The 26,303-nt window shown below is 38.7% G+C and overlaps 1 protein-coding gene across 1 annotated transcript in view; it reads right to left on the minus strand.

The window, feature by feature from the left end:
- Nucleotides 1-435: 435 nt before the first annotated feature.
- Nucleotides 436-26,303, minus strand: part of plpp2b (phospholipid phosphatase 2b) — a 32,438-nt gene continuing 6,570 nt past the window's right edge. Inside the window, exons 2-6 of the mRNA XM_041791159.1 lie at nt 11,758-11,909; nt 11,291-11,553; nt 9,540-9,597; nt 6,275-6,451; nt 436-5,308 (exon numbers count right to left, since the gene is read on the minus strand). Coding sequence (XP_041647093.1) covers nt 5,150-5,308; nt 6,275-6,451; nt 9,540-9,597; nt 11,291-11,553; nt 11,758-11,909 — 809 coding nt within the window. The 3' untranslated portion in view covers nt 436-5,149. The remainder of the gene's footprint in view (nt 5,309-6,274; nt 6,452-9,539; nt 9,598-11,290; nt 11,554-11,757; nt 11,910-26,303) is intronic.

Raw genomic sequence — 26,303 nt, forward strand, 5'->3', positions numbered from 1 at the left:
ATAGAAGAGACCTCAAATCTTAAAATCCTCTTTGTGTGAGACGTGCAGCATTTCTGAGATGCAGTCCTAACACTGGCTGCCAGTCTGATAGTGGTTACTGCATAGGAATGGTAAAGAGCGCTACGGCACTGTGACGTCACAGCACTAGTGTGGACCAAAACATGGTGGCCTCTTAGTGAATTTATAAACTCAAATTACTCAAAATGCAGATATCTACTGATTTTTTTTTTTTGTTCAATATGCATGAGAGATACAAATATCTATCCAACGAGATGAACTTGTCTAATCATGCAGGGATCCTTTTAAATATCATTCCAGGAAAAATGCATGCATTCAAGTAGCAGTAAACTCCCTAACTTATCTTGAAATCTTAATGCTGAAAAAATGTAGTTTATCATATTTCAATGCAGGACACATTTATTTTTGCCATCTTTACCAAATTTTTAAATTCCTGTAGTTTGGAAAGACCAGAATTATCATAACATCTATACACATTAAAACAACACAATGAATGTGAATGTGGATAATATCTTTAATAAAATTCTCTGGTTTAGAGCCTATAGATAAAATCTTTATACAAAAAAATAAACATTAATTATACAAACAGAAGACTGGACAACCCGTGCCTACTTAAGCGCACTAATTCAATGAAGCACAATAACACACATGGAGCCACATCACCAGCTGCAAACACCATGACGTTTCTACATCCTCATTTTGGGCTGTTAGTGTGGCTGCACATGATTTAGATGTAGGGGATCAGGGGAGGGGGCTCACTTGGCACTTCACCACAACCATTTCCAGCTGTTTCTTCTTGTAAATCTGTGTTTTAAATGTGTAGAAGTCCACAGGGACAGAGGTTCACCATGGGATACCCCATAACCATACCCCCATCTAAAGTACCCCGCCTTCATTCATTCCAATCTCAACTTCAGGGTTTCACAATCACTACCAGGTGAGATTCTATCCTGTCCTACCCTCCTATCAGGTTTGCGGTCTGTTTGATGTGTTGTCAGGGGTCTGCGTGTCGTACAAGGACTGTACAGGAGATCTTATTCGCAAATTAACCCCATCTATCAGCACAGGAAGGGGAAAAGGAACCCAGAGCAACTTTGAAGTGGGGATGGAGCAATGTTACAAACTTCAAAAACAGAGTAAAGAATGTAACACTTTATCATTACAACAGCCCTTTAAAAGCCCCACTAAGGCATCTGGATTATGTTTGGGTCTGGAACTCAATCTGTTTGTGTGGCACCAGAATGAGAGGGCTCAGGCTGGAGCACACCAAACAGGAAAATAAACTGTAGCAACATGTGAAATAACAACATACAAGCATATACATCCTTCACACATTATTAAACATAGTATTTGTATATACAGTATGTGTGGCTCAAAGTGGCAAGCAGGGGTGATTGCACAATAGCCTTAACAGCACTCCAACCTCATAAGACTAAATAGAAAACTTCTTGTGTTTAGAATAAATTAAACACCATTTTCAAAATGGTTGTCTTATCCTACGTAGCCTCTAAAGAGACATGAGCTGAAACAGCTAATAATAAAAAGTTCCTGGTGCACACAGGAAGCTAACCTCTGATTTGGAAAGTCTTCATGCTAAGAGAAAAAAGGTTTTATGTGCTAACAAGTAGGCACAAAGTTGGCAAGAGACCACAAAGCTCATCCTATTAAACAGAATAAAACTCTATAGTGCACACTGGTGCTTTCTTGTGCACACAAAAAGTTTCCCATGTGCACCTGAAACTTAATTTTTCTGTCCATGTCTCCATATGAGCTCTGTATTATCCTTCTTTGTTTAGTAATAGACATATAAAAACTATAAGAAGGAATAGATGGAGGCAAATTTTCTTAATATTTGATTGACAGTAAAGTAGTGGTATAACAGAGAGTTCAACAGAAATTAAAGTATGGTTTCAACTTCTGCAGTCCATTCAACACAGGGGAAACCCAATTAAAAAACTCCACATTTAAATTATACATTTTAGAAAAGCATCACTACACTCGGCATTGAATCTCACCAATCTGCACTGGAAATAAAGATAAAGTATGACACTCAGGTAGTTACATAACATGACACTTAAGAGAGCCCAGTACTGGGCGTCACAATCCTCTGGTAGTGAATTAGAGTTAGCTTAAATAGTGTGAGACACCAGGCATGACAAGCCTGTAAAGTCAGTTTTAAAACATTATATTGTTTTTGTCAGAGTACATACACAGACCAGTTTGTGTGGCTGTTTGTAAGGCAGACAGAAAGGAATAGTCAGGTGATGTCTGATCATGGGATTACCTCTGAATAATGCCTCTAGTAAGGTAATATCAATAAACATCCCCTCAAAGCAGAGTGTTAGGGCCTGCAGATGATATTTCTTGGTTTTGGAGCCTTTATGTCAACATGATAAATGGCAAATAGAGAGGATTAGCTCTTCTAGTATGATCTGGTTGCAACTTGGGATATAAAATTTGGCAAAATACGCTGCACCAAAGGAAAGCTAATACACAGTCTGTGCCTTTAACAACATTCTTGTGTTTCTCCTTCAAATGTAACACAATAAATGTGGCTGTCCTTATACAAAAGCCATAAATCATACAAAAACACCACTAAAGCTCCATGAAAGCGGAGAACGATTGGGCCCAGATATTCAAAATGTTTCAGTTGGATAAGAATAATGCAGATTTGGAGATTCTTGCAATCTAGGATCAACTTTTCCCTCTTTTTTAAACAGAAGTGGATCATTTATACAGATAATGACTTTACAAGACAGCCAGTGCTTTAACAGGACTACATAATTCATCCATGGGGGTGCCAAAATCATCACAAAAAGGATCCTAATGGTTGCTTTAAATTTGAAATGTAATGTCTGATATTGATGCCTTGTGGTGCAATAATTCACTGGACTATTTTTTCCCAACCCAAGAGTGACTGTAGGGTTATGGCAGCTTAAAGCTTTAGTGAGGAGTTTTTCCAGTAGTTGCTGTTATCCTATTATAAATGCCTGAAGTGGCTGCTGTAGTTAATGTGTCACATGTAAGTGACTGAAAGTGTACTGAAAAAAGTCTTTTTTTTTCTTTTTTTTTTACATTTTCTGTGGAAATAAGTGATATAAACTACTAAGCACATCCGCAGGACCTTTTTGTTGTTAAACTACACTGTCTAAACATGCAGGTATGAGGGCAGACATTTCCTAATATGGGCTTAACGGTGAGATGTTTAAAATAAAATAGTTGAAAACATCAATTTACTTTGGAAAATATTGCATTGTTGGATCTGAAGTTTTATCAAATTAACATCCTGTTTATACAACGAATTAACAGAGGTATATATCTGATTTGGGTATCCATAAACCAAGTGGTAATTCTTAATGCTTTATGTGGACACATATGGATGTGGACTGAAACTGTTTCCAGTACACTAAGACTGTAAATGGAGGTCATCTGGGATTGCTTCATCAAGACTGAATTAGTTTTGTAGATTCACTGAGTAATGGCAAGCACTAAAGACCTTGCTGAGATGATCTAGGATATTGTGCTAGTGAACAAAACAAATGGCTTTATTTATACCTGTCCTGCCGATGGAGTGATGGCAATTCCAGCTTTTTTGGTGACCTGGACTTTTTGGCTCAGTTTGGTAATATGAACGGATCTTTTGGTTCCCAAATGACAAAAAAAGAAACCATCATTAGAATGGGAGCTGGCTAACTGGACTAAAATGCTTTTGAGTTTCTTGTCAACTAAAACTATAAAGGATAAAAATGACTAAAATTTGACAATCAAAAATGAATTTCATCTTATGACAGAGACTTTAAATAAAAATAGCTGTAAAAATTAAAAGTGGTTTGTACAACCGGCTCATCTATTAACAACACTTAAGGACCCCCTTGTAACTTTCCCTCTTAAATTGAGTCTTTATGTTAGTTTATTTGCTAAATTGTTTATCACTGTGGCTTTTAAAAGCATGTTATTGACAACATGTGAAAAGCTGTTAAAGATGTGCCACCAGCCTCTTTGCTTGAGGCTATTTTGCTTGCATTTATTTTATTTTGAATGGCTTCATTGCACAAAGACTACAGAGATTTTTTAGCAGACAGGTTGTAACAGTGAATAGTATGGATGCATGCACTTAAGTGCAGTCACTTGGTATCTGAATGCCCAAATACATTGCTAATGCAAAGTCTAAACATGGACTTAGTTCCTGTAATCCAGCCTGATAAAAGTTTTATCCAGAAATAAATCTAATATTACATTACCTGACTGTATCTGATTTTAGGGTTTGCTCCAATTTGATTTTTTGAATGCAATTTAATAATTTTTGAACAAAAGGGCCTTTGTGATGAAAGTACTTGCCATGCACATTGGGAATCAATTACAATATCTACACATTTTTTCAGGCACTTTAGGCTGATTGACCCAACACATAAGATTGTGAACTGCAATGTCCAATGGACACAGCCTGAGAAACCAACTGTTTTCCTTCAGAAATACAAATGGAGAAACTAAAAAGCATCAAGTCAAAAAGTGAAGCGTACATCAAGACAAAGAGAGTGTTTTTTCCTCAGGTGATGGTGGCAGTAAGGTAATCTAAAAGGAGACTTACATTTGTCAGTTGTCAGAAAGGACTCTTTGTGTGTCTTGATATATCATAGCTTTGTTGCTGTGGGTTTGGAGTCTTTCACTTAATGCAGCTTTTTCACGTACGCTTCAACATCAATAATGATGTCTTTGAAATAATATGCTCCTCTCTCTCTTACAGGAGAAAAGGAGGCCATTATGGTGTCTCTGAAAGAGGGCTCCGGCACCTGGGAATGGGATGCATCCCCCTCAGTCAGTCCAGTGGTTGGGGGGAGCGGTGTGAGTGGTTGATAATGAAGGTAGGGCTCAGAGGCTGCATGCTACGGACCCCTATAGATCACTAGTTTGACCCCCTTTAAATGATATAAAAAAGCCTAAATACAAAAAAAATATTAAAATACTAAAATTTTACTTGCATCAGGAGTCTGCAAAAGCATCAGGAAAACCTTTCACTAGGGTTATTTACTGAACTTAAACACTGCTGAGGCTGAAAGCCTGGTTTGAGACCCTATCTCACAGGTTTGGGGTCTGCAGCCTGCAGCCTTTGCTGTCCCGGTGTCAGGCTCTATCAAACCGGGCCTGGATTATGGTGATAGTTATAATGGTTGCCATGGTCGGAGTCTGCAATCTGAAGGCTGGGTTTCCTCTCTGGTTCTTCACTCTCAGCTGTCTCTTTCCTGGTACAACGCGGTGGGCGCTTTTTAAAGAAGTCTGACACAAAGCGTACCTGCAGAGAGGAAAAGAAAAGGAGGTTAGATTTGGTCACTTGGAGAAAATTTTCCCAGAGATTGGAGTATTTGCATGTAAGGGATAAGTAGGAGGTGAGGGGCTGGGCTGGAAACTGTGATTACACATGTCTGGACAGGTCTGTGCACAGCTGGTGAGTGACACACTCACACACATCTGAGGGGAACACACAGAGAGAAGGCACAACCCCCGTAGGCAGTAAAACACCATGCCCAGGAGGGTCTCTAATTGCACACAGTGCGGTGAAGGCCAAAGGCACAGGCTCACTGCACAATTAATCATACATGTATGCACACAGACACGCACATATGCATGCAGAATCACACACTGTACCACTCCACAAATTCCAAAAGGCGATGCTGACAGCGCCTAGCTCCAAACAGGGAAGAGGCCAAACAATAAAGGAGCCCAGCTGGCTGAAGTGAGGCGAATGCAGCATGCCAGTGTGAGTGAGGGGGGTTGTTTCATGTCACACCTCACCCTCCTTATTCTTCCTGTTTAAATGAATTTTGACTTCAAGACTGAAACAAAGCTGAAATATGGAGTCGTCTATAGCTTTTAAGGGAGTATCAATGAGTTAAGAGTTCCATTAAAAATAACTGTTATAATCTGGAGTTACACCTATGTTTGCTTTTCCTAATTTAAGAAACCACAGAAGGAAGATTTAAAGTTAAGATGTCTTCAGTTCAGGCTGGAGTGACTTCACAGAAACTAAACAATCAAAAAAAGAAAGTTAAATGAGCCCTATATGGGTGTGATTTTGAAAAAAAGGTTCAGGCTTTCGCTGATGACATCATACTATTTTTATTTAATGACTCAAATTTGATCTAAAGTGGCTGTGTGAGCATTTAAAGCTTCTTTATTCCAGATCACAGCTGACATTATGTATTATATGATGGACATAAAGCATATGTTGCCCTTGAACAACGTTGTCTTGGAGACTCACATTGAGTACAGCAACAAGCGCTCCCTGCAGCAGCCCCACCAGCACGTCGCTCCAATGATGTTTGTAATCAGAGACTCGGGTGTAACCCACGTACACCGCAAAGGCCACCAGGAAGAACTGGATGGTAGGCCGGAGAAGTCTGGCCCACTTAGCCACCAGTCTGGCCTGCACATAAAGCTGGACAAGAAAACAGAGGGAGAAACATTGATGAAAGAAGGACAAAAACACAGAGGACATTGTGTTCATGCAGGGTTTTTTTGCTGAGACTGTTAGCTTGCTACAACATAGAAAAAAAGATAACAGATTATGACAATATAAAGGGCTAAGATATGGTTGGTTTCAGGGTAAACATGGTAAGTATTTCCCATGGATAATCTTACATATACTGTAAATATTGACCATAAAATAAAGCAACCTGGATTTAATTTGAGGCCCACAGGGTGAAAATGGAAATGCACTTTCAGGCTAATTTCCAGTCAGCCCTACTAAAACAGCCAAATCAGCATATGTTAAAGGTCTACAGCACAAACCCTATGCAGAGGCCTGCACAAGTAGAGCAACTTGCATCTCCTCATAAATGTGACCACGCCTCAAAACAATGCAGACTGCAAAACCTGTCATTGGTCCATATCCAGTCCCTGAGAAAGAGAGCTCAACAGTGCTCACCCACTTTTTCAATGGTTCTGGTTCCAGAAATAATTTGCCAATCTAATCCTCTATTGACATTTCTCAGAATCCTTATATCAACATTTTAGATCCAGAAAGCAAGCCTGCCAGCTACCCCTGTACTTGTGGCGATCAAATATTTGATTTGGTGCAAACGTAGCATTCAAAAACTGGGAAAAAGGCAAAGGTGCAAGACTATGTACATATTTTTTTACGAGGATGTAGTAACTACGCATCCTATGATCTACTGGGGTTCCTTTTATCACTTTGGAACTGTTTTCAAACTTTTAAACCACACATGTATTTTCTTTCTACATTCATATTTATCGTGTTTACATTTTGTAATGATAATGTTGTAATACATTTTAGTTTGTTTCATTCAACAGCAGCATTCAATTTCACCACCAACAGCTGAAAATCTTCGTTTTACTGCGCAGTAGCCATTTCCATGGTTAAAGCAGGCCATACATATCAGAGACATTGCTGTGACACTAGGATTGAGGGACCTGTTGTACTTTTGGGTTGAGATCATGACTAATCAATGTTTCTCTTAAAAAAGTGCTTGATATCTGAGAAACCTTTGTCTTCTACAGAAGCACATAGCATCATTTCACACTCAGGTAGCCCATGGGTAGTTTAACTTGGATATTTCTGATATAATGGCTATAAATCTTGTCTGCTATGGAGAGAAAAACAAAAGGTTTTTTGCTTCCAGACTTCTAAAAATAAACTGCCTCTTAATATTTATTAACTCTAATGCCAATGTATCAAACTTTGTTTCAGTTGACACAGTTTTCTTTGCAGGAATAAAAACAAAAAAGGCGGTGGGATCGGGAAATGCCATAATAACAAATAGCAGTGGGACAAAGTGTTACACAGAGACATGGGCACACTGTTTCACAAGTCTGCAGTGCTCACAATGCATAGATCACTAAATAGTTACAGCCAGGCCTGCATGTAGATTTGCCTAGGCCATGGAGTAACTTCATTTTGGAGCGAGAAAGTGTGTGAACTAATTATGGGTTCTGGTGCTTAAATTATTTCCTTGTGCCACTATTTAACCCCTTATAAACCAATTTTCCACCAATCTTTTTGTCAATTTCCACCCTTTTTTGCCTTCCTTAACCAATTTGTGCCACTTTAAATTTTTTTGTCACATTTAACACATATCTGCTACTTTTAAAATCCAGTTTTTAACACATTTTCTCCCCATTTTCACACTTTGGATCCATTTTGATTTTGTTTAAAGAAAAGGGATTTACATTTTGAGGAAGGCTATACTAAGGTGTACATGAATGAAGAATGTATTTGTTTCTTTGATAAAAGCAGTTATCAGTCAGTTTAACTTTAAAATGGACCATGATTTTGCTGGCCTCCATGGGCCCCCAATTTGGCTGAGCCCCAGATAGCTCCGCCCTTTATCCCCCCTTATGGTACCCTTGGCTACAACATATGAGTATAATAATAATAATAATAATAATAATAATAATAATAATAATAATAATAATAAATATTCCGCTTACTTTAAACACTTTAGTGTACCATTAACTGTAAATCTTTGTCATGGAAAAATGTCATAAAGGCTCCTTTGGCAGTGTACAGTTAATTACTTTGTTCGACCCCTACCCCACTGAAAACAACAATGTGTAACCTGTCTTCTTTGCTTTTTTATGTCATAATCAATATCAATTTCAGTCTGTTTCATATAGTAAACAGTCAAAAAGCTCCTCACAGAGAAACAGAGAGCACGGTTTTATTATGGGTTAGTGTCGATTGTATCCAAACCATAAATGACAAAAAGTGTGTTTATTTGCATAAGTGTGCAGCTGCTACTCCTCAAAGTGTATGTCTGTAAAAAGGTGTTGAGTATGGCTCTTATTTATGCCCTCTATGGACTGAAACCTCTTCTTTCCTGGAAACCAGCACCTGCCAAAAAATTATGAACCTGGCAACAGAACAGACTTCTCCGTGCTTCTGCTGGGCTGCTGTTGAAGGTGCAAAAACTGGCATCACACCAGAGTCCCCCCTACTGCACTCTGCACTCACCACTGTTGGACATGCAAGGCTGGATATCACAGCTTACCACACTTGTTTACACCTTTTTTCCTGGCAAAATGGGAACTCACTTGGAGAATTAAGTCATTTCTCTAAAGTTTTCTTTGAAGTGAACAATGTTGATGGTTTGGCCTCCTGAGGCTCGCTGTCTCACTCTAGCGCCTGGCTTTTAACACAGAGAGACAAGGCCAAGAGGTAATGAACTGTTCGGTCCTGGAAGGCAGAACACAGCGCATGCTTTTGCCTTCATCATTGCTGGGAAAAAGGCAGCAGAGGCTTCCAGATCACTTCTCTCAGTATACTCATTCTCCCTCTGAACCCTTGCCTTGTCCTTTCATGTCCACAGACACAAACTGTCTCTATGGGCCTTTTCTCCCTCGCAACAAAAAGGCCTTGAGTAGAGATCCAAATGCTGGAGCTTTTAATCAGATGATGCCATCTGGGAGCTGTTCTGCCTGATTCACAGTGAGATAAACAGCAGGGACATCACATGGAGATAGTTCTATGTTTACTGTATAGAGATATAAATGTTTACAGAACTTACTGCAAGGAAGAGCATGCAGTACATCCCAAAGGAAGAGTGGCCAGAGTAGAAGGACAATCTGGGAAAGAAAAGGAATCACAGGAAAACTTCAGTTTAGGGTTTGTTGTTAAAAAAAACAAACAAAAAAAAAACATTAGAACTTCATTCCCAAACATGTCAAAGCCCTAAGCAGCCATACATTTTATTGACTTAGTTTTCTTGTGGCTGTTTTCATGTGATCTTGACAGTATTGTTTAGCTTAAGACAATCCACAGAGTTGACTGGGCCCTTGAAAAACCCAGAGAATGGCCTCTCCCCAGTTTGTTATTTATTGATAGTATCAATGCATGTGTGTTGGATTTGTAGCATTGGTGCTAGTATCCTGGCTAATAGTTACATCATTTTGGAGCTGATAAGTGTCAAGTTATTGTTGGGTTCTGATGCTCAAAATGTTTATTCGTGCCACTTTTAAACCCCTTTTCATCCACGCATTTGCTACATTTGTTACCAGATTAACCCAACTTTTTTCCACTTTCAGCATATTTTGGATACTTTACCTGTCCATTTATGCCCCCTTTTGCAACTTTAAATATATTTTTTCAATTTTTAAACTGCTTTTCACCGCCCATTCTTGCCAGGTCTAGCAAATTTTTTGCCTCTTTAAACCCAGTTTTGCTACTTTCAGCCATTTTATCAACTTCGTCCCTTTTTAACACATATTAAGCTACTGATTATCCCCTTTTCTGCCATCTTTAACAAATTTAAACCCACTTGTGCCACTTTTTAATTGCTTTTTCAACTTGTAACTGCCCCTTTTTTGCACACTATAAACCAATTATTTGCCAATTCAAGACAAATTTTGCCACTTAAGACCCATTTTTGCCACTTGTCACCACTTTTTCCTTCCCCTTTTTAACTGCTTTTTCCCATTTTTACCACCCATTTTTGGGCGGTTTAAGCCAATGATATAATTCTAGAAAATTTTAATCAATTTTTGCCACTGTTTAACTGCTTTTCACTATTTCTACTGCCCATTTTGGCCACTTTAAGCCATTTTTTGCGACTTAAGACCTATTTTGCAACTTTTTAACATCTTTTTACCATTTTTGACCACACTTATTAGCCACTTTTATCCAATTATTTGCTACTTTTGGCCTGTTATTTAATCATTTTTTTCCTCAAGTTATTACAGTTCCTTCTACTTCATTCTATGGTTACCTGACGTGTGTGCACATAATGGCTTAGCTCTGAAGTCTGACATTACTTCCATATAGGTTTTTTTAATGAGCCCATTCACATTGTTAACATTACCAAAAAAGGTTCATCTGTTTTAAGAAAATGGGTTTGAATTTTGATAATGCTATACAAAATGACATTGTAACACATTGTACTACAGCATTAAAAGATAAAATTCATGTTTTTGTTTCTTTGATAGAAGTGGTCATTACTCAGGTCAATATAAGAGATGGTTATCTCAGCTTAACTTTACAATGGATCATGATTTTGCTGACCTCCATGGGCCCCTATTTGTCTGGGCCCCAGAAAGCTCTCCCCTTTACACCCTCTTATAGGGGGTTGTGGCATAAGATAAGCATCATTGGAAACAACCATAAATTACTGATTATACAGGAAATGTTACACAAGATATGGAAACTTAACGGGAAAGTGGAATAAATAAAGCATCTGACTGCACGTCCACTCAGCATTAAAAAAGCATTTAAAAAGAATTAATTTTATCATGATACAGATTAAATGTCCAGTTATCCTCCTACCTGGACTCTGTGACGTCCTCATGCCTGCCGGTGCAGTTAATCTTCTGCATGTATCCTGTGCAGACCTTGGGAGCACAAACGGCCATGAAATTGGGTCTCGGGCGGCCGATTGTGAACTTGGCAAGGTCGGTAAGCGACTGGCTAACAGATGCTCCAAACAAGAAAGTGCCCACAACCTTGTAGAGAGCAGCTACATACTGGTTGAACTCTGAATTAGAGTAAATCCTCTTGCTGTGGACCAAATAAGCCTCTCCAGAACAGATCTAAAGAAAGGGCAATGGAGGAAAAACTTTTTTTTACAATTTTTCACATCATTAGAATTCAATTGCTTTTCCTTTTTATACATCAACACGTGGAGTAATTCTTTAATGCCACTTGGTAATGGAGCAAACACCCCAGGATGTTGTAAAATGACTTCAGTTCTGCTAACTTTCCATGATTTCTGGCCACGCTAAGGTAAGACTTACAATGATGACAGTGCAGGAGATGGTGACGGCTGCCAGCATGCCATGGGTGATGGTGTCTGGTTTTAGGGGGTACATGATGCTCTCGTCATCACAGTAAACTCCTCTTATGTAGGGCTTGAACACGATGGTCATGATGAGGAAGGGCAGAGCCGCTGCAGAGAGAAACAAACCAGAAGAACAACAGTTTAATGACATAGATCATTATCCAAACCTGTGTTTGGAGAGGCTGTGTTTTTGCTGAAATGACTGCAGGAGCAAAGCTAATCCAATTCAAAGGAGACCTATATTTAGAAAAAAAAACTTTTCAGAATAACAAGTTTATCCTAGTCTCTGCAGATTTTCAGACATTACATCATTTCAAAGCAAGGAAGTAAAAATGTTTCTCTAAGGACTGCTAAATTGTTTTCTCTCTCTCTTGGGTCCTTGTGGTCTAAAATCACAACCATGAAAACAAGCGAAAGGGAGAAACTACATCCAGTAGGTAAACGTCAGGGTAGAAATGCACAGCAAGGAGCTACAAAAATAAACAGAGCAAAATAGTATTTATATGCACCAGCATGTGGGTATATGTTAAAAAAAAATCACACACACATAGCCAAGAGACACAGCAATGAATAAACACACACACAGGACTGTACACAAATTACAGCAAACAGCATACACAACATTTGAATGATGTGGCTGTATGCAAAAAGAAAAGTAAAAATAGCTGTTGAATGCTGCAGGATAGATCCCTGAGGTGTTTGGAAATATCCATCCAAGAAATATTTACACCAACTCTCCCTCTCTGTTTCCTTATGACCAAACAAAATTGGATTTTAGATGACAAATAAAACGTATACTTCTAAAAGAAACATCTGAAAGTTCATGAGGTGTATACAGTTGAGATCACAATACACATACTAGTAACATTAGTCAACAGAAGCATCAGATTAGCTCAGGTAACTGTTAACCAGTGGTCAGAAGACACCATTAGCACAGTTGTCACTCTGTCTATTCAACATGTTCCTACTTGCTTGGATACTGGGCCATCAGCAGAGGTCATAGTTACAGTAGCTACTGAAAGCAGTCCTCATAAATGCCTCTTTCTTAAGTTCTTTGTTATAATGTCAAATACGACTCTATAAAGCCAATGGACTGGCCTGATTCCATGTCCATCATCAGGCTGATTGACACTCTATGGTCAAATGTTTTCAACCACCTGACCCCTCACACCAACAGGGACTGTAATGACATTCTATTCGAATATGTGTACTTTAATATGGAGGCTGCATGTGATTTTCTGTGGTCTTCCACTTTGTGACTGAGTTGCTGTTGTTCCTAAACACTTCCTCTTTCCGATAATATCATTTACAGTTGACAGTGGAGTATCCAGCAGCATCCACTTTAAGAGTTGAACTAGGGGTGTACTGAGACTTTTTTTGATTGGGGCAACCCAACTTGGGCACTGACTCATGCAGGGGTGGCATGAATTTTGTGTACACAAACATAAAAATGAATAGTGTTGATTCACCATTTCTACCTCTACTTTTTATATCTACACTGACTATATTTATGCATCTTAAAGATATGATATTCCTCTACATGTTATCTAACTTTAAAAAGTAAAAAAACAGATTGAAAACGTAGAGATCCTTTAAGCTTAAAAGTAAAAAAAAAAAAGATGTGTCATTCGCCACAAATTCACGTTTACAAAAGAGAAAATAGTTCCCATTAAAATACCACTAAGTAATCTACTAGCAGCCCACAATACTTTGATTTTACCACAAGTCAGCCTCTGATAATCATATTTTGGCCATAAGATATCAAAGTAGCCTGGATCAACTTTCTGTGTCTGGTCTTTGTTTAACACAGATTTTGGAAAGCCACATATTGTATTGAGTAAAAGAATTGAGGCAAATAATAATTAAAGCAACTGGGTAAGAGTTTCTGTGTGCACTAATTTCCTTTTTCCAAGCCATGGGGAGTTTTCAACACTTTATCCACTACAATTTTCCATAACCTGTAAACAAGGACACTTTTGAGTCTACGGCTAAACATTTTTTTTAGTGTTTTAATCATTTATTTATTTTTAGTGCAAAGACATTTTGTTGTAACTACAGGAAGTGGTCAAAAACATGGCTAGGCTTGTGAAGCTTTTCTTGCATTCCTCCATTCTGTCACTCTAAATTGATTACTCTGAGGTTTAAGATCATTTTACACAGAAAAAGAAGCCATGCTAAAACATTGGCTCTGGTACCTTGTGACTGGTCTATACCTTTACTTGTGTCATTTTACATGTGCTAATAATTAATTAACGCATGGAAATGATCATGATTTTCATCCCAGCTGAGGAATGTGCTCTCCACACCCTGATTATCCAACACCAACACTTTCAATAACATGCAGACAGATAGTCTTGAGGCCACTATGGAAATGCTGTACTAAATGCTGTCTAAATGCAAGAAAAACAAAGGTGAAAAAGCAGTGGGCTCACTTGAAAAGTGCTCTCAGCAATAGTATTGCATTCCTGTGTAAAAGAGCAGCGCACCCCTCCCATTCTTTGAAGCAAAAGTCTGCAGCTGACATTATTCCAGGAGGACTTCCAGCGAGACTGACTGATGGAGACCGAGACTAAAGGAAAATATACAACTGGATGGTAGATCAGGACTCAGCAGGACTGAACCCTGACAACTCTTGTGATTTATATGGAACAACAGCCAACAGTAAATGTTTGAATACTGAAGAAAAGCAACAACAACAACAAAAAAAACAAAAAAGAATTTATGGTGTTTAATACTGGCTGAAGAGATCATTGCCCTAAATTTTATACTACAATAGACTAGACCAGGTCTTACCAAACTTTGCCATGTGAAGGACCCTTACAGCATTAGCCTTAGGCAGGTACCCCTTCCCTTGATAACAGTGGCAAATATCAAAGATTAAACACACAGCTCTGTGATATGTTTATGTATTTTCATACAGAAATAATAGTCCTGTATCATTCATTTTTGGGCCGATTTTATATAAAAAAATCTTATACAGTGCTTGCCATCACAAGAATCTGCTGTAATAAATTGAATTAAATGTCTTTTCTTTCATGTTTTCAGCTGACTTATGTTCTGTGTAGACTTTTCTTTTCATATGCTTTAATTTACAATAATCAATACACAATGACACTTTTGCAGTGTGTCTCTGACATTGCACAGTCTGAGGCGATGAGTACTGACATTGTTTAAGAACATGCCAACTTCACGTTTCTCACAGACACCATGAAGACAAAGAGTCTCATTGGCTCAGTAAAGAAGGGTAAAACAGAAGCTTTGTGTTGAGAGGAGAATAAACAATAGAGCTTGACAGGATTAACACATGAGCGTGCATGACTCCTGGTAGCCTGACCTTGGAGAAGCTGCATAAGGAGCAGACAAACAGAACGGAAAGCTAATCTATTCATGACATTTAGAGAGGGAGGAATCACAATCCTAAGAAACAGTGTTTATCTAATCAAGCATTGTTGGCAGGTTTCAACATTTTAAAAATGCTGTTTTACACAAAACGAACAAACACAAAAAAATGATTCAAGCACTGATAGATTCATTCTGTTGCAATTCAGAGTCAGGCTACCTGTATCCCTGTGTCCAATTTCTATGCTCTAACTGGTCATAGGATTACATTAAACGTCCAGACAAAATCCATTTGGCCAGAAAGTGAATTTGTGGGCTACCTTTTCAAAGCCAGGCAGGATTTTTCCCTCGTTCTTTATATGGTTCTTATTGAAATACTTGGAATTTCAAAATTTAAGCCCTAGAATAATATTGGTGAAGGTCTCAATACTTTTTTACTTGTGTCACAAATATTTTTTTCATTACTATGGTGAAAATCAAAGTCAACAAACTGAAGAACTATATATGGTTCTCTGCCCATTTATGATTTTAAAGTGTATGCATATTCAAATGTTAGTAATGGGAAATAAACACATGGAGTCTAATGAGTATTTAATTGCACATTAAAAAGTTGTGTAAATTCAAAATATTCATTTTACAGAAGACATGGTGAGGCCGCCTTTAGATTCTGACCTCTTTTAGACACAACACATGACTAACTTCAGAATACTGAGTAAGTAATAATGGTACCACTATCTTATAATTCCAACAGGAAACATAATAATAATCACATATAATGGATAATTACATAAAATTTAGCAGTGATGAGGCTCACAATAAAAATAAAAACAACTTACACTGTTTATGTTTAACTAGACTATTAAACAGTTGTAAAACTGATTAAAATGTATATTCTACAGTATTTATACCATTCATTTCTTTAATAATTCCATTAAGAATGTAAGAAACATCACAAATATTAAATCTCTGAATTAATCTAAGCAGAGTTAAGGCTCACAGAACAAAGAACAGCGACAAAAGTCATGTACTGACATGTCTATAGTCACCATGGTTTGAGTTATGCCATTCTATCTGGAGTTTATTCCTTGGTAGCTGTGCATGCACACCTCGGCAGCGACAACGACGTCATGTGTTTTGTTGCTCTGATTGGCCCATAAAGATGTGACAGACAGACTGTTCATCCAATCACCCTCCGAGTTTTATTTTTTTAAGTTTTCAAAGGCTCTGCCCTTTCCCAAATGCTGTGTATTGAAGGTTTCCCAGATGGATGTGTGAAACACATCCATCTGGCGTGTCAGGTAAAAAAAAAAAATCTAATTTATGAATTATTAAAATCAACCACTGGATCACTCTTTTTTTCACAAACATCCTACTACACTGTTGAGTAATGTTGTCCAACATTATAATACTTCATTTGCCAAGAAAATACCCTTAGTATGGTTACTAGATGTGTTGGCGATATCTCTTATTATTGCTCTTATTGTTGCTTGAGTTCTGGAAGAAACGGGAAGTTTGAGATGCTCTGGGCCACTGCTGATTGGTTGGATGGTGTGATGCCACTTTCAGTGATGTTGACTGAGCTCCACTGATTGGCAGGTAAAAATCCTCTTTGTTCTGCTGTATCACAGAGAGTTGGGATAAGGACACAAAGGAAGTCGACTGAAGTGACTATATGCTTCCTTGCCCATGTTAGCCTTTATGTTAAACTAAGCTAAGTGGTTAGGGTTAGCTAGCTGTTGCTTTATATTCTAAATAGATTGAATACAGTCCAAACTTATAAACTTTCATGCTACATGTTGAACAGAAAGATGAGTGATATCAATTTTCTCCTTAAACCCTCTGTGCCAGGGGTAAACTTTGTTTGGCTACCTTTGAGCAGCTATTAGCCAAGTTTAGCTAATGAGCAGTTTTTATTACCCTCTAAAAGTGTCTCTCTGTCTGTAGTCTTTATGCTAAACTTAGCTTGCTTTTGGCAATAGCTGCACAGTTTACATCTTGACATGACAGTGGTATCAGTTTTCTTTAAATTCTGCTACTTTAAAACAGAGACAGGCTAACCGTTCGTCTCTGTTTACAGTCTTTAAGCTTAACTCACGTAACAGCAGGCTTCATTTTATCTAAATGAAAATATCACAAAGAATGGTATCAGTCTAACTTCCCACTACCCAAAAATAACTTATCTTATTTCTATAAATGTATGAAGATCACTATAACCACACAGGTGCTAACTATGAATATAAAACTAATTTTAGTGCCAGACAATTTCCATAGCTAAGACCTGACTGGTTCATTTATTCCACCTCCCCAGCTTTGACTACATATCCTGCTCTGTGTATTAGTAGCTGCAGCTGGATGACACCTGTCCCTGCATGACAACTTCCCATCGTACACCAACCAGCAGACGTCTCTGCCTCCCTGTTTACACATCCTTCAACCATGTCAGGACATGGTTAGCTTATTGTATAAAGTCTTACTCTTTATAGTTTCCTCTTAGAGCAACCCAAATCCTGTTTGTTCCAAATTCACAATATTGGGTCTCTTACATCCTGTCTCAGGGTAGCACCAGTCATATGTAGTTACTGATGTTGCTTTTAGGTCATACATCTGTATCCTGCTTCCAGCTTGAAAGAAACAGCAAAATCCCAAGAAAAAAGTGCCTGTGGTTTACCTTTCAACCTCAGAGAAAAATGGTTGGACCTCGATCAACAGGCACAACTGGATTCAGGGTTTTTACAGGAATTAGTCGCTGAGTCAAAAGTTCTGGAATATTACATTAAATTGCAGAATTTCTCTGCCAATATTTCAGTTTGTAATGGAGGGGGAAAAAGACACAAAGAAAGAGGAAAATTCTGTCTCATTAAATTTGTCTTTCTTTGGCCACCCTGATGCTGGAAATTTTCAAAATGTTGTTTTCAACATTTGCAGTGTTTTTAGTCCATTATGGTCAGGAGTGAAAAGTACATGGCAAGCCCAATACCTTAACCCATTAAAGCCTGAAAACATAAATTCTAGCCAGAAAATTCATTTTTTTTGGAACTGAAATGTTTATTTCACTTTCTACTGAAATCAGAAAAAAAAAAATCCATAAAATTTAACATATATGGATATCAACAGATGTTGCATCCGCAATGGTTCAATAAAAAAGTTGTTCACAAAAAAAAAATTTAACATATATATTTTTTGCATCTCATTTGATACATTAGGTGTTTTTGATAACTCATAATTCACTTGAGGTCATTTTTATCATTTATCAGACTGTATTCACAAGTTTGTTTTTAGTAATTCATGGTCATATCAATTAGATAGAGGTATCATAAAAGTATTTATCAAATATGATACAACAGGCTTTAAGGGGTTAAACATATTTGAGAGCATAATGGCGTTCGCATCAACAAATATGAAAAAAAAAACCTTTTAACTTGTTAGAGAACTGTATAACAGGAACCATAGCGACTAGACATGTCAGTAGACTACTTTACTCCAACGACATTACTCCGACTTTTGTTGTTTTTGTAAAGAAAAGAACTCAATGCTGTCCTTTGTTCTTCTTCTGACGATGAAATGCCGTCAAGTTCTGATAAAACTGATGCTTTAGCAGCATCCATGCTAACCTCTCCTGCCACCGGCCACTTGTTGCTGCTTGCTTACCTCACGAGTCCGCTGCGCCTGAAAGCACTGCCTCTTAATGCTAATTGGTCCTGTCACTTCTTACAGGGCCCAATCTGTTCAGGTGGGAGTTTTGCAAGATGGTTTTGCCACTGAGAAACACAGAAACAGGCAAATCCATCTGCTTTGTAAGGTTATTAAGCCCTAGATCTGCTAACAAAAGCAAAGACTCAACTGCCGGGATACTGATAATGAAATAACATCAAGTTTTGTGTTAAAATAAGGAGGTCAAAGACAGGAAAGGTTTATTTTCTTAATACAGCAATAATAAATGTCACTTCAAGGTGGCAGAAGGACATCATTATTTCTGTAGTGGAGTCGCGTGGTTTGGTAACTTCAAACTGTTTTATGAGGCTTTTAACTCTTGCCTGAGCAGAGTGATTACTCATAGCAGAGTGAAAGAAACATGAAGTGAAAAGTTTCAAAGAAAGGCACCAGGAGCTAATGAAACATTCCTTTAATTCACATTACGAGTTCAAAAAAGACCAACTTACTTTTGCTTGTACATCAGTGTCATTGCAACCTCAAGTGTCACTTGAATGTGTTTATTTAGCCATGTGAAAAGTCCGTTAAAAGTTTTTTTTGATCTGCTTCTCTAAGTTTGGATTTTGCCAGACTGAGTGAAGTCAGAGCACCTGGCCCTAAATAACCCACCCCTGACTTGTAAAAAAAAAAAAAAAAAGGGGTGAATTTTTTTTTTTTTTTGGATTAATGAGTTCAGCTGACTTTTTTACTAGTTTGGATGTGAATAAAAGTACGCAAATAAAATGATGCAAGAGTCTGGTCTGCTCTCATAGCGAGGATAAAGTGGGACATCCTGAGTGTGTGGATGTGTGTCTCATGAGCAGAGCCTCTGTGGATAAAGTCTGCAAGAAACAAACATGCCTCTCTCTTAAAAAGCAGACACACAGCTTCAGCCACAGCTTATGGGCAATAAATAGACACCTGGGCAGACAAAGTAGGTCTCTAGAATACCACAGTCCAGACTGACACTGCACTCAGAGCTGCATCTGAAGACCAAGCAGTGTCCTTCAGATTAGTCACACCTAAACATCTATCCCTTCTCTTCTCCCATGGAAAACAACAGAAGGTAATGGAGATTTGTTGTCATGATACAGGAGAACCTTCTTTCTAGACATCTGCGTCTGCAGACAGAGGGGGAACTGCCAGTTTGTCATGTAGCCAGGAAGCTTATCTTCATCCACCAGTTAGAAATCTCCCACCAGAGCCCCTAAATTTGAATCCTCTTTGAAGGTGCATTATGAAGGACTCAGGCTTTCCTGTCCAAGGTTTTCAAAGGCCCATTTCAAGAGAAATGGTTCAGTTTTGGGAGGATAGGATTCTCATTAACTTGCTGAAAATTAATATTCAGTAACATTAGCATCACATTGCCCACCTTGCTAAAAGAGAAACAAAAAAGTGTCAAGAGGTTTTAAAGGGTATAAAAGGATCAGATGAGGATTTTTTTCTGTAAATGGTCATGCTTTTGCAAGGTAGGTAAGGCTAAAGGCTTCACATCTGACTGGCTGCGAATTATTCCATAGCATTAGTACCTCATTGCTTAATACTGCTGAAAGAGCATCAAAAATAAAGTAATGAGCAATTGCCACATTTCAAGAGGGTCTGAAGAGCTTAAAACACTCATAAGATAAACCTTTTTTAGAAGAAGTGGTTAAATTTTTGACAAGTTTGCACCCCATGGCATGCTCTTTCTTAGAAAGCTAAAAAAATAAAAGTAGAGTTATTAGCAACAGACATGTTAATCAAGTCTACAGAAAAAAAATCTGATGCATTAGTTCCATATTTGAGAGGCTGTGGCCTTTTGTATACTTAGTTTTACATTTTTGGGTATTAGCATTTGCATCCCCAACACATACACATTTAATTACTCAACACAACACTGAGGCTCTGTTTACACAACAACGTTTCCAGGTGGAATGCAAATCTTTTGTAGTGTTTTGGCTGTCTGTTTACATGAGAATGGCATTTTGGTGCCTGTAAATGGAACAACTTGGAAACAGGCTCCAGAGCGAAACGTTTTCAAAATGCCCCCATCTCCATGTAAACAGGGAAAACGACAGTTTCTGAAAACGCACATGCGCACTACTGCTTCAGTCAGTAGTCAACCATTTATTGGCGTATTCATTTTGCCCTCTACTTTTACAAGCCTTCCAGGGCTGGCAGCTGAGAAGCACCCCCACCGCATGATGCTGCCACCACTGTTTCACAGTGGAGATGGTGTGTTTCAGACCATGGAGTCTCCTACATTCTTTTTGGCAGACTTTCATCAAGATTCATTTGTAGGTTTCTCGTTACCACTCTCCCATTAAGCTTTGACTGGAGAAGAACCTGGGCAACAGTTGTTGTATGCAGAGTCTCTCCCATCTTAGCTGCTGAAGCTTGTCATAGGTACCTTAATAGCCTCTCTCACAGGTCTCCATCTTGCACGGTCACTCAGTTTGGGAGGATGGCCTGATCCTGGCAGATTTATAAGTTTTTATTTTTCTTTCCATCCCCCATGACTTAAACTTTTCAACAATCTTTACTCTGAGGAGTGTTCTTTTGTTTTCATGGTGTAATGGTAACCAGGAATACTGATGAACCAGTGACTGGACCTGCCATACACAGGTGTCTTTATAATCAATTGAGACACATTCACTGCCCTAAGGTGATCCCCATTACATTAATTGTGAGACTACTAGCACTAATTGGCAAGACCTCTGTTAAATTAGGTTCCCTTTAAAGGGGGTGAATGTTTATGCAATCACTTATTTTACATTACACATTTTAGTTAATGGACATTACTTTGTACAAATCTGTTTGACTTTGACATTAAATAGGTTTTTGTATTATTTCCTGTGAAATAATACAAATAATATTGCCCTTCCTTGATTTATAAAATCAGTAAAAGGGTAAAACATCAAAGGGGGGAACATTTTTATAGGTACTGTAAACAAGTCAAGACAAAAACATTCTGAGACAAAGCTTACATGTTTTTTAAAGTAGTAGGCTTCTTATTTACCTGCTTGCAAATTAGAATCCCATATGATAAGCTCCTCATTGCTTAATTCAGTCAAAAGAGCAATAAAAAGCAAGGTGCTAACCAAAAGTCATATATCATGATGGTCTGAAGAGTTTTACAACGCTCATAAGAGAAACCTTTTTAAAGCAATTGTTCCATTTTTGGCAGGTGAAATATTTCTCAACAAATGGCTGCAAATTATTAGCATTGACACCCTGTGGAATGGCCTTGCTTTAAAAGCAACAAAAGCAGAGTTATTAGCAGTAGACATGTCAATAAAGACACATTTTTTATAAGGAAAAAATTCAGGGGCGATGGGTTTATATTCAAAATGTGGAGGCCTCTTGTTCAGTGAGTATTAGCAGTAGCCCTTCCTCCCAAGAGCTGCACAGTATGCAATGGCCTCATGTCAAGGGGGTTAGAGGTGTTAAATAAGCATACAAAGAAAATGATCATGGCTCATAGCTCATTTTTGTGCTATATAAATCAGTTTGACTTGACTTGATTTTTTGAAGGGGCTCCTGCTTACCTAGCTGCAAATTAGCATTCAGCAGATGCCTCCACTTGCTAATGAAGCAACAAAATGGTGAGTAATGAGCAGTGGCTTTGTGTCATGAGGGTCTGAGGGGGATAAAACAGTCAGAGGAATAAAATTTAGAGCCAACAATTCCGTTTTTGGGAGGTGGATACTTCCCATATAATTAGATGTGAATTAGCAAGTTTTACCATCAACATCTCATCGCCTCCTCTTGCTAAATTTGAAACTAACAGCTTTACAAAAAGCATTGGCTGTGTTTTAAGAGGATCTGAAGAGCATAAAGGATGACTTTTGTGACAAAGATGTCAGTGTAAGGCGAAAGAAGAAAACCCCTCTCTTCTTCCTTTCACCACAGATGATTCACATCCTCCTTTCTTTCCCCTCCTCTTTTTCAAAGTCATTCATTCTTCTCTCTGCTGCTCCATCTTTCCTGTCAGTCATTCTGTTAAATGCAGTGTCCTCCCACACACTTCTCCTTCTGTTGTAAATATAGAGGCCTCAATGGGACGCTGCTTTATTTAGCTGGCAGATGTGCAATTATGCCAGAGCTTTTCGGACCACAGTCGAGATTCGAGGCTTGTCACGTTTTCTCTCTGTCAAGTTGTTTTTTTCACATTTTTGTCCTCCTTTCTGTCTTTCTAAAGTAAAGCTGACGCCTGCGTGGAAGTTGTTGCGATAGTTTGAGAGTGCCTCACACCCACCAGCACTGGTTTCTCTGACACAACCTGCTGCACCTGCAAGACCATGTTGAGGGACAATTATTCCACACAAGTTGAAAAACATACAGTCTGAGGTTTAATTATGCATATTTTCGAGGCGTGTTAAACCTGTATGTGTGCTAGGGGTGCTCTCATGCCCTGGGGCTGCCCTGTTTGGTCTCAAAGTTTCCTTCAGGGTCACAGCTGGAACATTCACTCCTCCATCTCATTTATTCCACTCTTGTTTTTTCCCAAGGCAAAGGGCATCAAGCGTCTTTCTCTGCCTTTTTCAATCCATTTTTTTCTCACCATTATTTGTGTCTTTACTTAAATCAGTGCTACTCTTCAGGCCTCTAGTTGTTCACTGTGAACAACCCCTTTTTTTTTTATATTTCCCTTAGTTTCCTTCTTTATAGGCCAACACACTTGTTTGAATGACAGCGAGAGGTTCATACCACCAAAGCTCTACAACATAGGTGATGTTAGACCTTTCAAAGATGGTTTGCGGTAACAAAACAACCAAGCTCCCTCTTTCTGACTGTCTCACCCCTAGCCCAACTGACTCATGTGGAAGGTATGTGCTGAGCCTACAACCTCCACCGGCACTGGCCTCTGGAATTCTAATTCACAAGAGAAACGCCCAAGCTCACCAGTCACACCAAATCCTGCTCCTGCTCATTCTTTATTTTTAATCCCGCAGTTTCGCTCTGTGCATCGTTCACGCGTGCTTAGCTGCAAGCGGTGCAGAAGGAGACGGGGTGGCAAGTGGAGGTTGTGTGAGAGTGGTGGGAGGGAGGTCGGCCAAATCTGGAGTGGAAATCAAAGAGTCTGGATTTTAGAGGGGATCAAAGAAGCAGGCCACACAGGTTCTGACCTAACCCATGAAGGTGATTCAGTATTGTTTTACTTATACTTAACTTCTGCATGGGATTACAGTTCATGGAAAGTGTAAAATAAAGGCTGTTTCACCTCTAGGTCCTTTATCACCTAATCACACAACTACCTTGCAACTGTGGTTTTAGTCACTAAAACTATATAAAAATAACTAATTGAGTTGCTGGTGGTCTGATGTCTTATTTACTTTTTAAGGTTAAGAACTGAACCTAGCACAAAATGTGAGGGGCATCTGGCTACAGACATCTGTTGCAGACCTCTACAATGGAGCGACCTCGACCGTGGGATAGGCAGTGACATACTAATCCTTGTTGGGGTTTTCCTTAGTTTGTGGTGTGTTATCTTTTATTTTATCCCCCTCCCACTGAAACCCTGACTTTTAGGGTCCAGGTGCCTAACCCTAACCTTCTTAGGGGTTTCTTTAGTTTGTGGTGTGTTTAAATTTAAATTTCCCCTGTCTGTAAATTTTCTATTTTTATTCAAAAAAGCCTGCTGTTGTGAAAAAATGCCACTTAAAGTTATGTGATCGGTGGGTTTGGTTGTTTGTTTGTTTGTTTGTTAGCAACATAACTCAAAAAGTCATGGACGGATTTTCATGAAATTTTCAGGAAATGTCAGAAATGGCATAAGGAAAAACTGATTAGATTTTGGGACTGATCCAGATCACCGTCTGGATCCAGGAATTTTTTTTAAAGGATTCTTTACTATTGGAAGATAGGGCTAATGACGGAGGTCTGTGCTGTTACCACTTTACACCAGGAGATGGCGGACATGAGTAACTTCAATCCCAGCAGCATGTTTTTGGTGCTGGAGAGAAAGACAGCGAATTGTAGTGAGAATACTCACAATGCTGGGAGGAATAGAGGAATATTCACCCTCTGCCATGACTTTCAGTCGTCTGGTGAGACCATGGGTGTTTCCTCCATGACATTCCATATGTAGCAAAGCCAGTGCTTTGCCTCACCGGGTCTCCACCCCACCGGGGAGGGAGTAATCAGTAAATTAGATTTTGAGAGTGATCTGGATCACTGTTCGGATCCAGGAATGTGTTTTAAAGGATTTTTCACTATTGGGAGATAGGGCTTATGGCGGAGGTCTGCGCTCTCTTTTCTAGTTATTTCTTTGTTGTAACAACGCATCTTAGAAATAAATCTTATACCCCTGGAATGCCTGTTAGCATTTTCCTTTTGTGGATACCAAACTTTTCAATGGGGTTGAGGTCAGGACTGCTGGCAGGCCAATGCATCCTCTTCACTCCCAAATTCTGGAGGTAGTCTCTGATAAACCCTGCTGAGTGGGGGTTGAGCACTGTCATCCCAAAGGATAAAGTTCTGTCCTAGGCTGCAGAGATATGGGATTACCACTGATTGCAGTGTCTCATCTCAATATCTCGCTCCATTGAGATTGTCACCAATGATGACAAACCTCGTTTATCCAGTGGGGGAGATGCCGCCCCACTGTATCAAACTGCCTCCACCAAAAGATGTTACTCTATTGGAGCAGCAATCAGCATAGCATTCTCAACGTCTTCTCCACACTTGTCCCTACAATCCAACTTCCATAGGCAGAATCTGGACTCATCATTAAACATAACATTTCTACACATGTTCAGTTTTCCAGTGCATGTGTAGCCAAAAACAGCGCAAACAGGCCTGACAGCTTGAAGTTGTAGCATCAAACATTGCATGCCAATTCTTGGAACAGACACAGCACCTGGAGATACCAGAAGTTCAAACAAGAGCCAACAGCAACAGCAGAATAAGCTGTTTGGCACTGGCAGAGAAGATTTGGCAATTTTTTCATGGGTGCAACCCACATACTCAGCTCTGCTGCTCATCCCACAAATGCATGTTCCTTATACATGTAGCACCATTTAAAAGAAAAATAAACAGGCTTTCCAACAGTTTAAGATTTATTGCCAAAAAGCATTGTGACAACAAAGAAATAATCTACCAAACACAAATGTCTTCACTTTTTGTTCAAAGTTTAGCTTAAACTCCTCAGACCGGTTTAAGTAATGGTAATCATACTCTGATTTTGTAGTAGTGTTTAACATCTTCCTCTCATTACTCTGTTTCCAATAAGAGCACAAATTGTTGAGGTCATTCATACACTACATTGGCCTTCCTGCAGTTAAAATGTCTCAAAATTAATGAGGTAATGCAACTTTTCAAATAAAACCACTACAAATGATCTACATCCATTTAACTGAAAGACTGATGTTAGACTTTCAAGTTTAGCAGAGATCCCCATGCAATTATGACAATTACAAAAATAAAACCTTGAGAAGAAGAAACAAACATGGCTCATATTTCTCAGAGGAATGAGCTTGTTTGTTCAGAGGG

Source organism: Cheilinus undulatus, linkage group 7 (assembly GCF_018320785.1).
Source record: "Cheilinus undulatus linkage group 7, ASM1832078v1, whole genome shotgun sequence".
Classification (NCBI taxonomy): domain Eukaryota; kingdom Metazoa; phylum Chordata; class Actinopteri; order Labriformes; family Labridae; genus Cheilinus; species Cheilinus undulatus.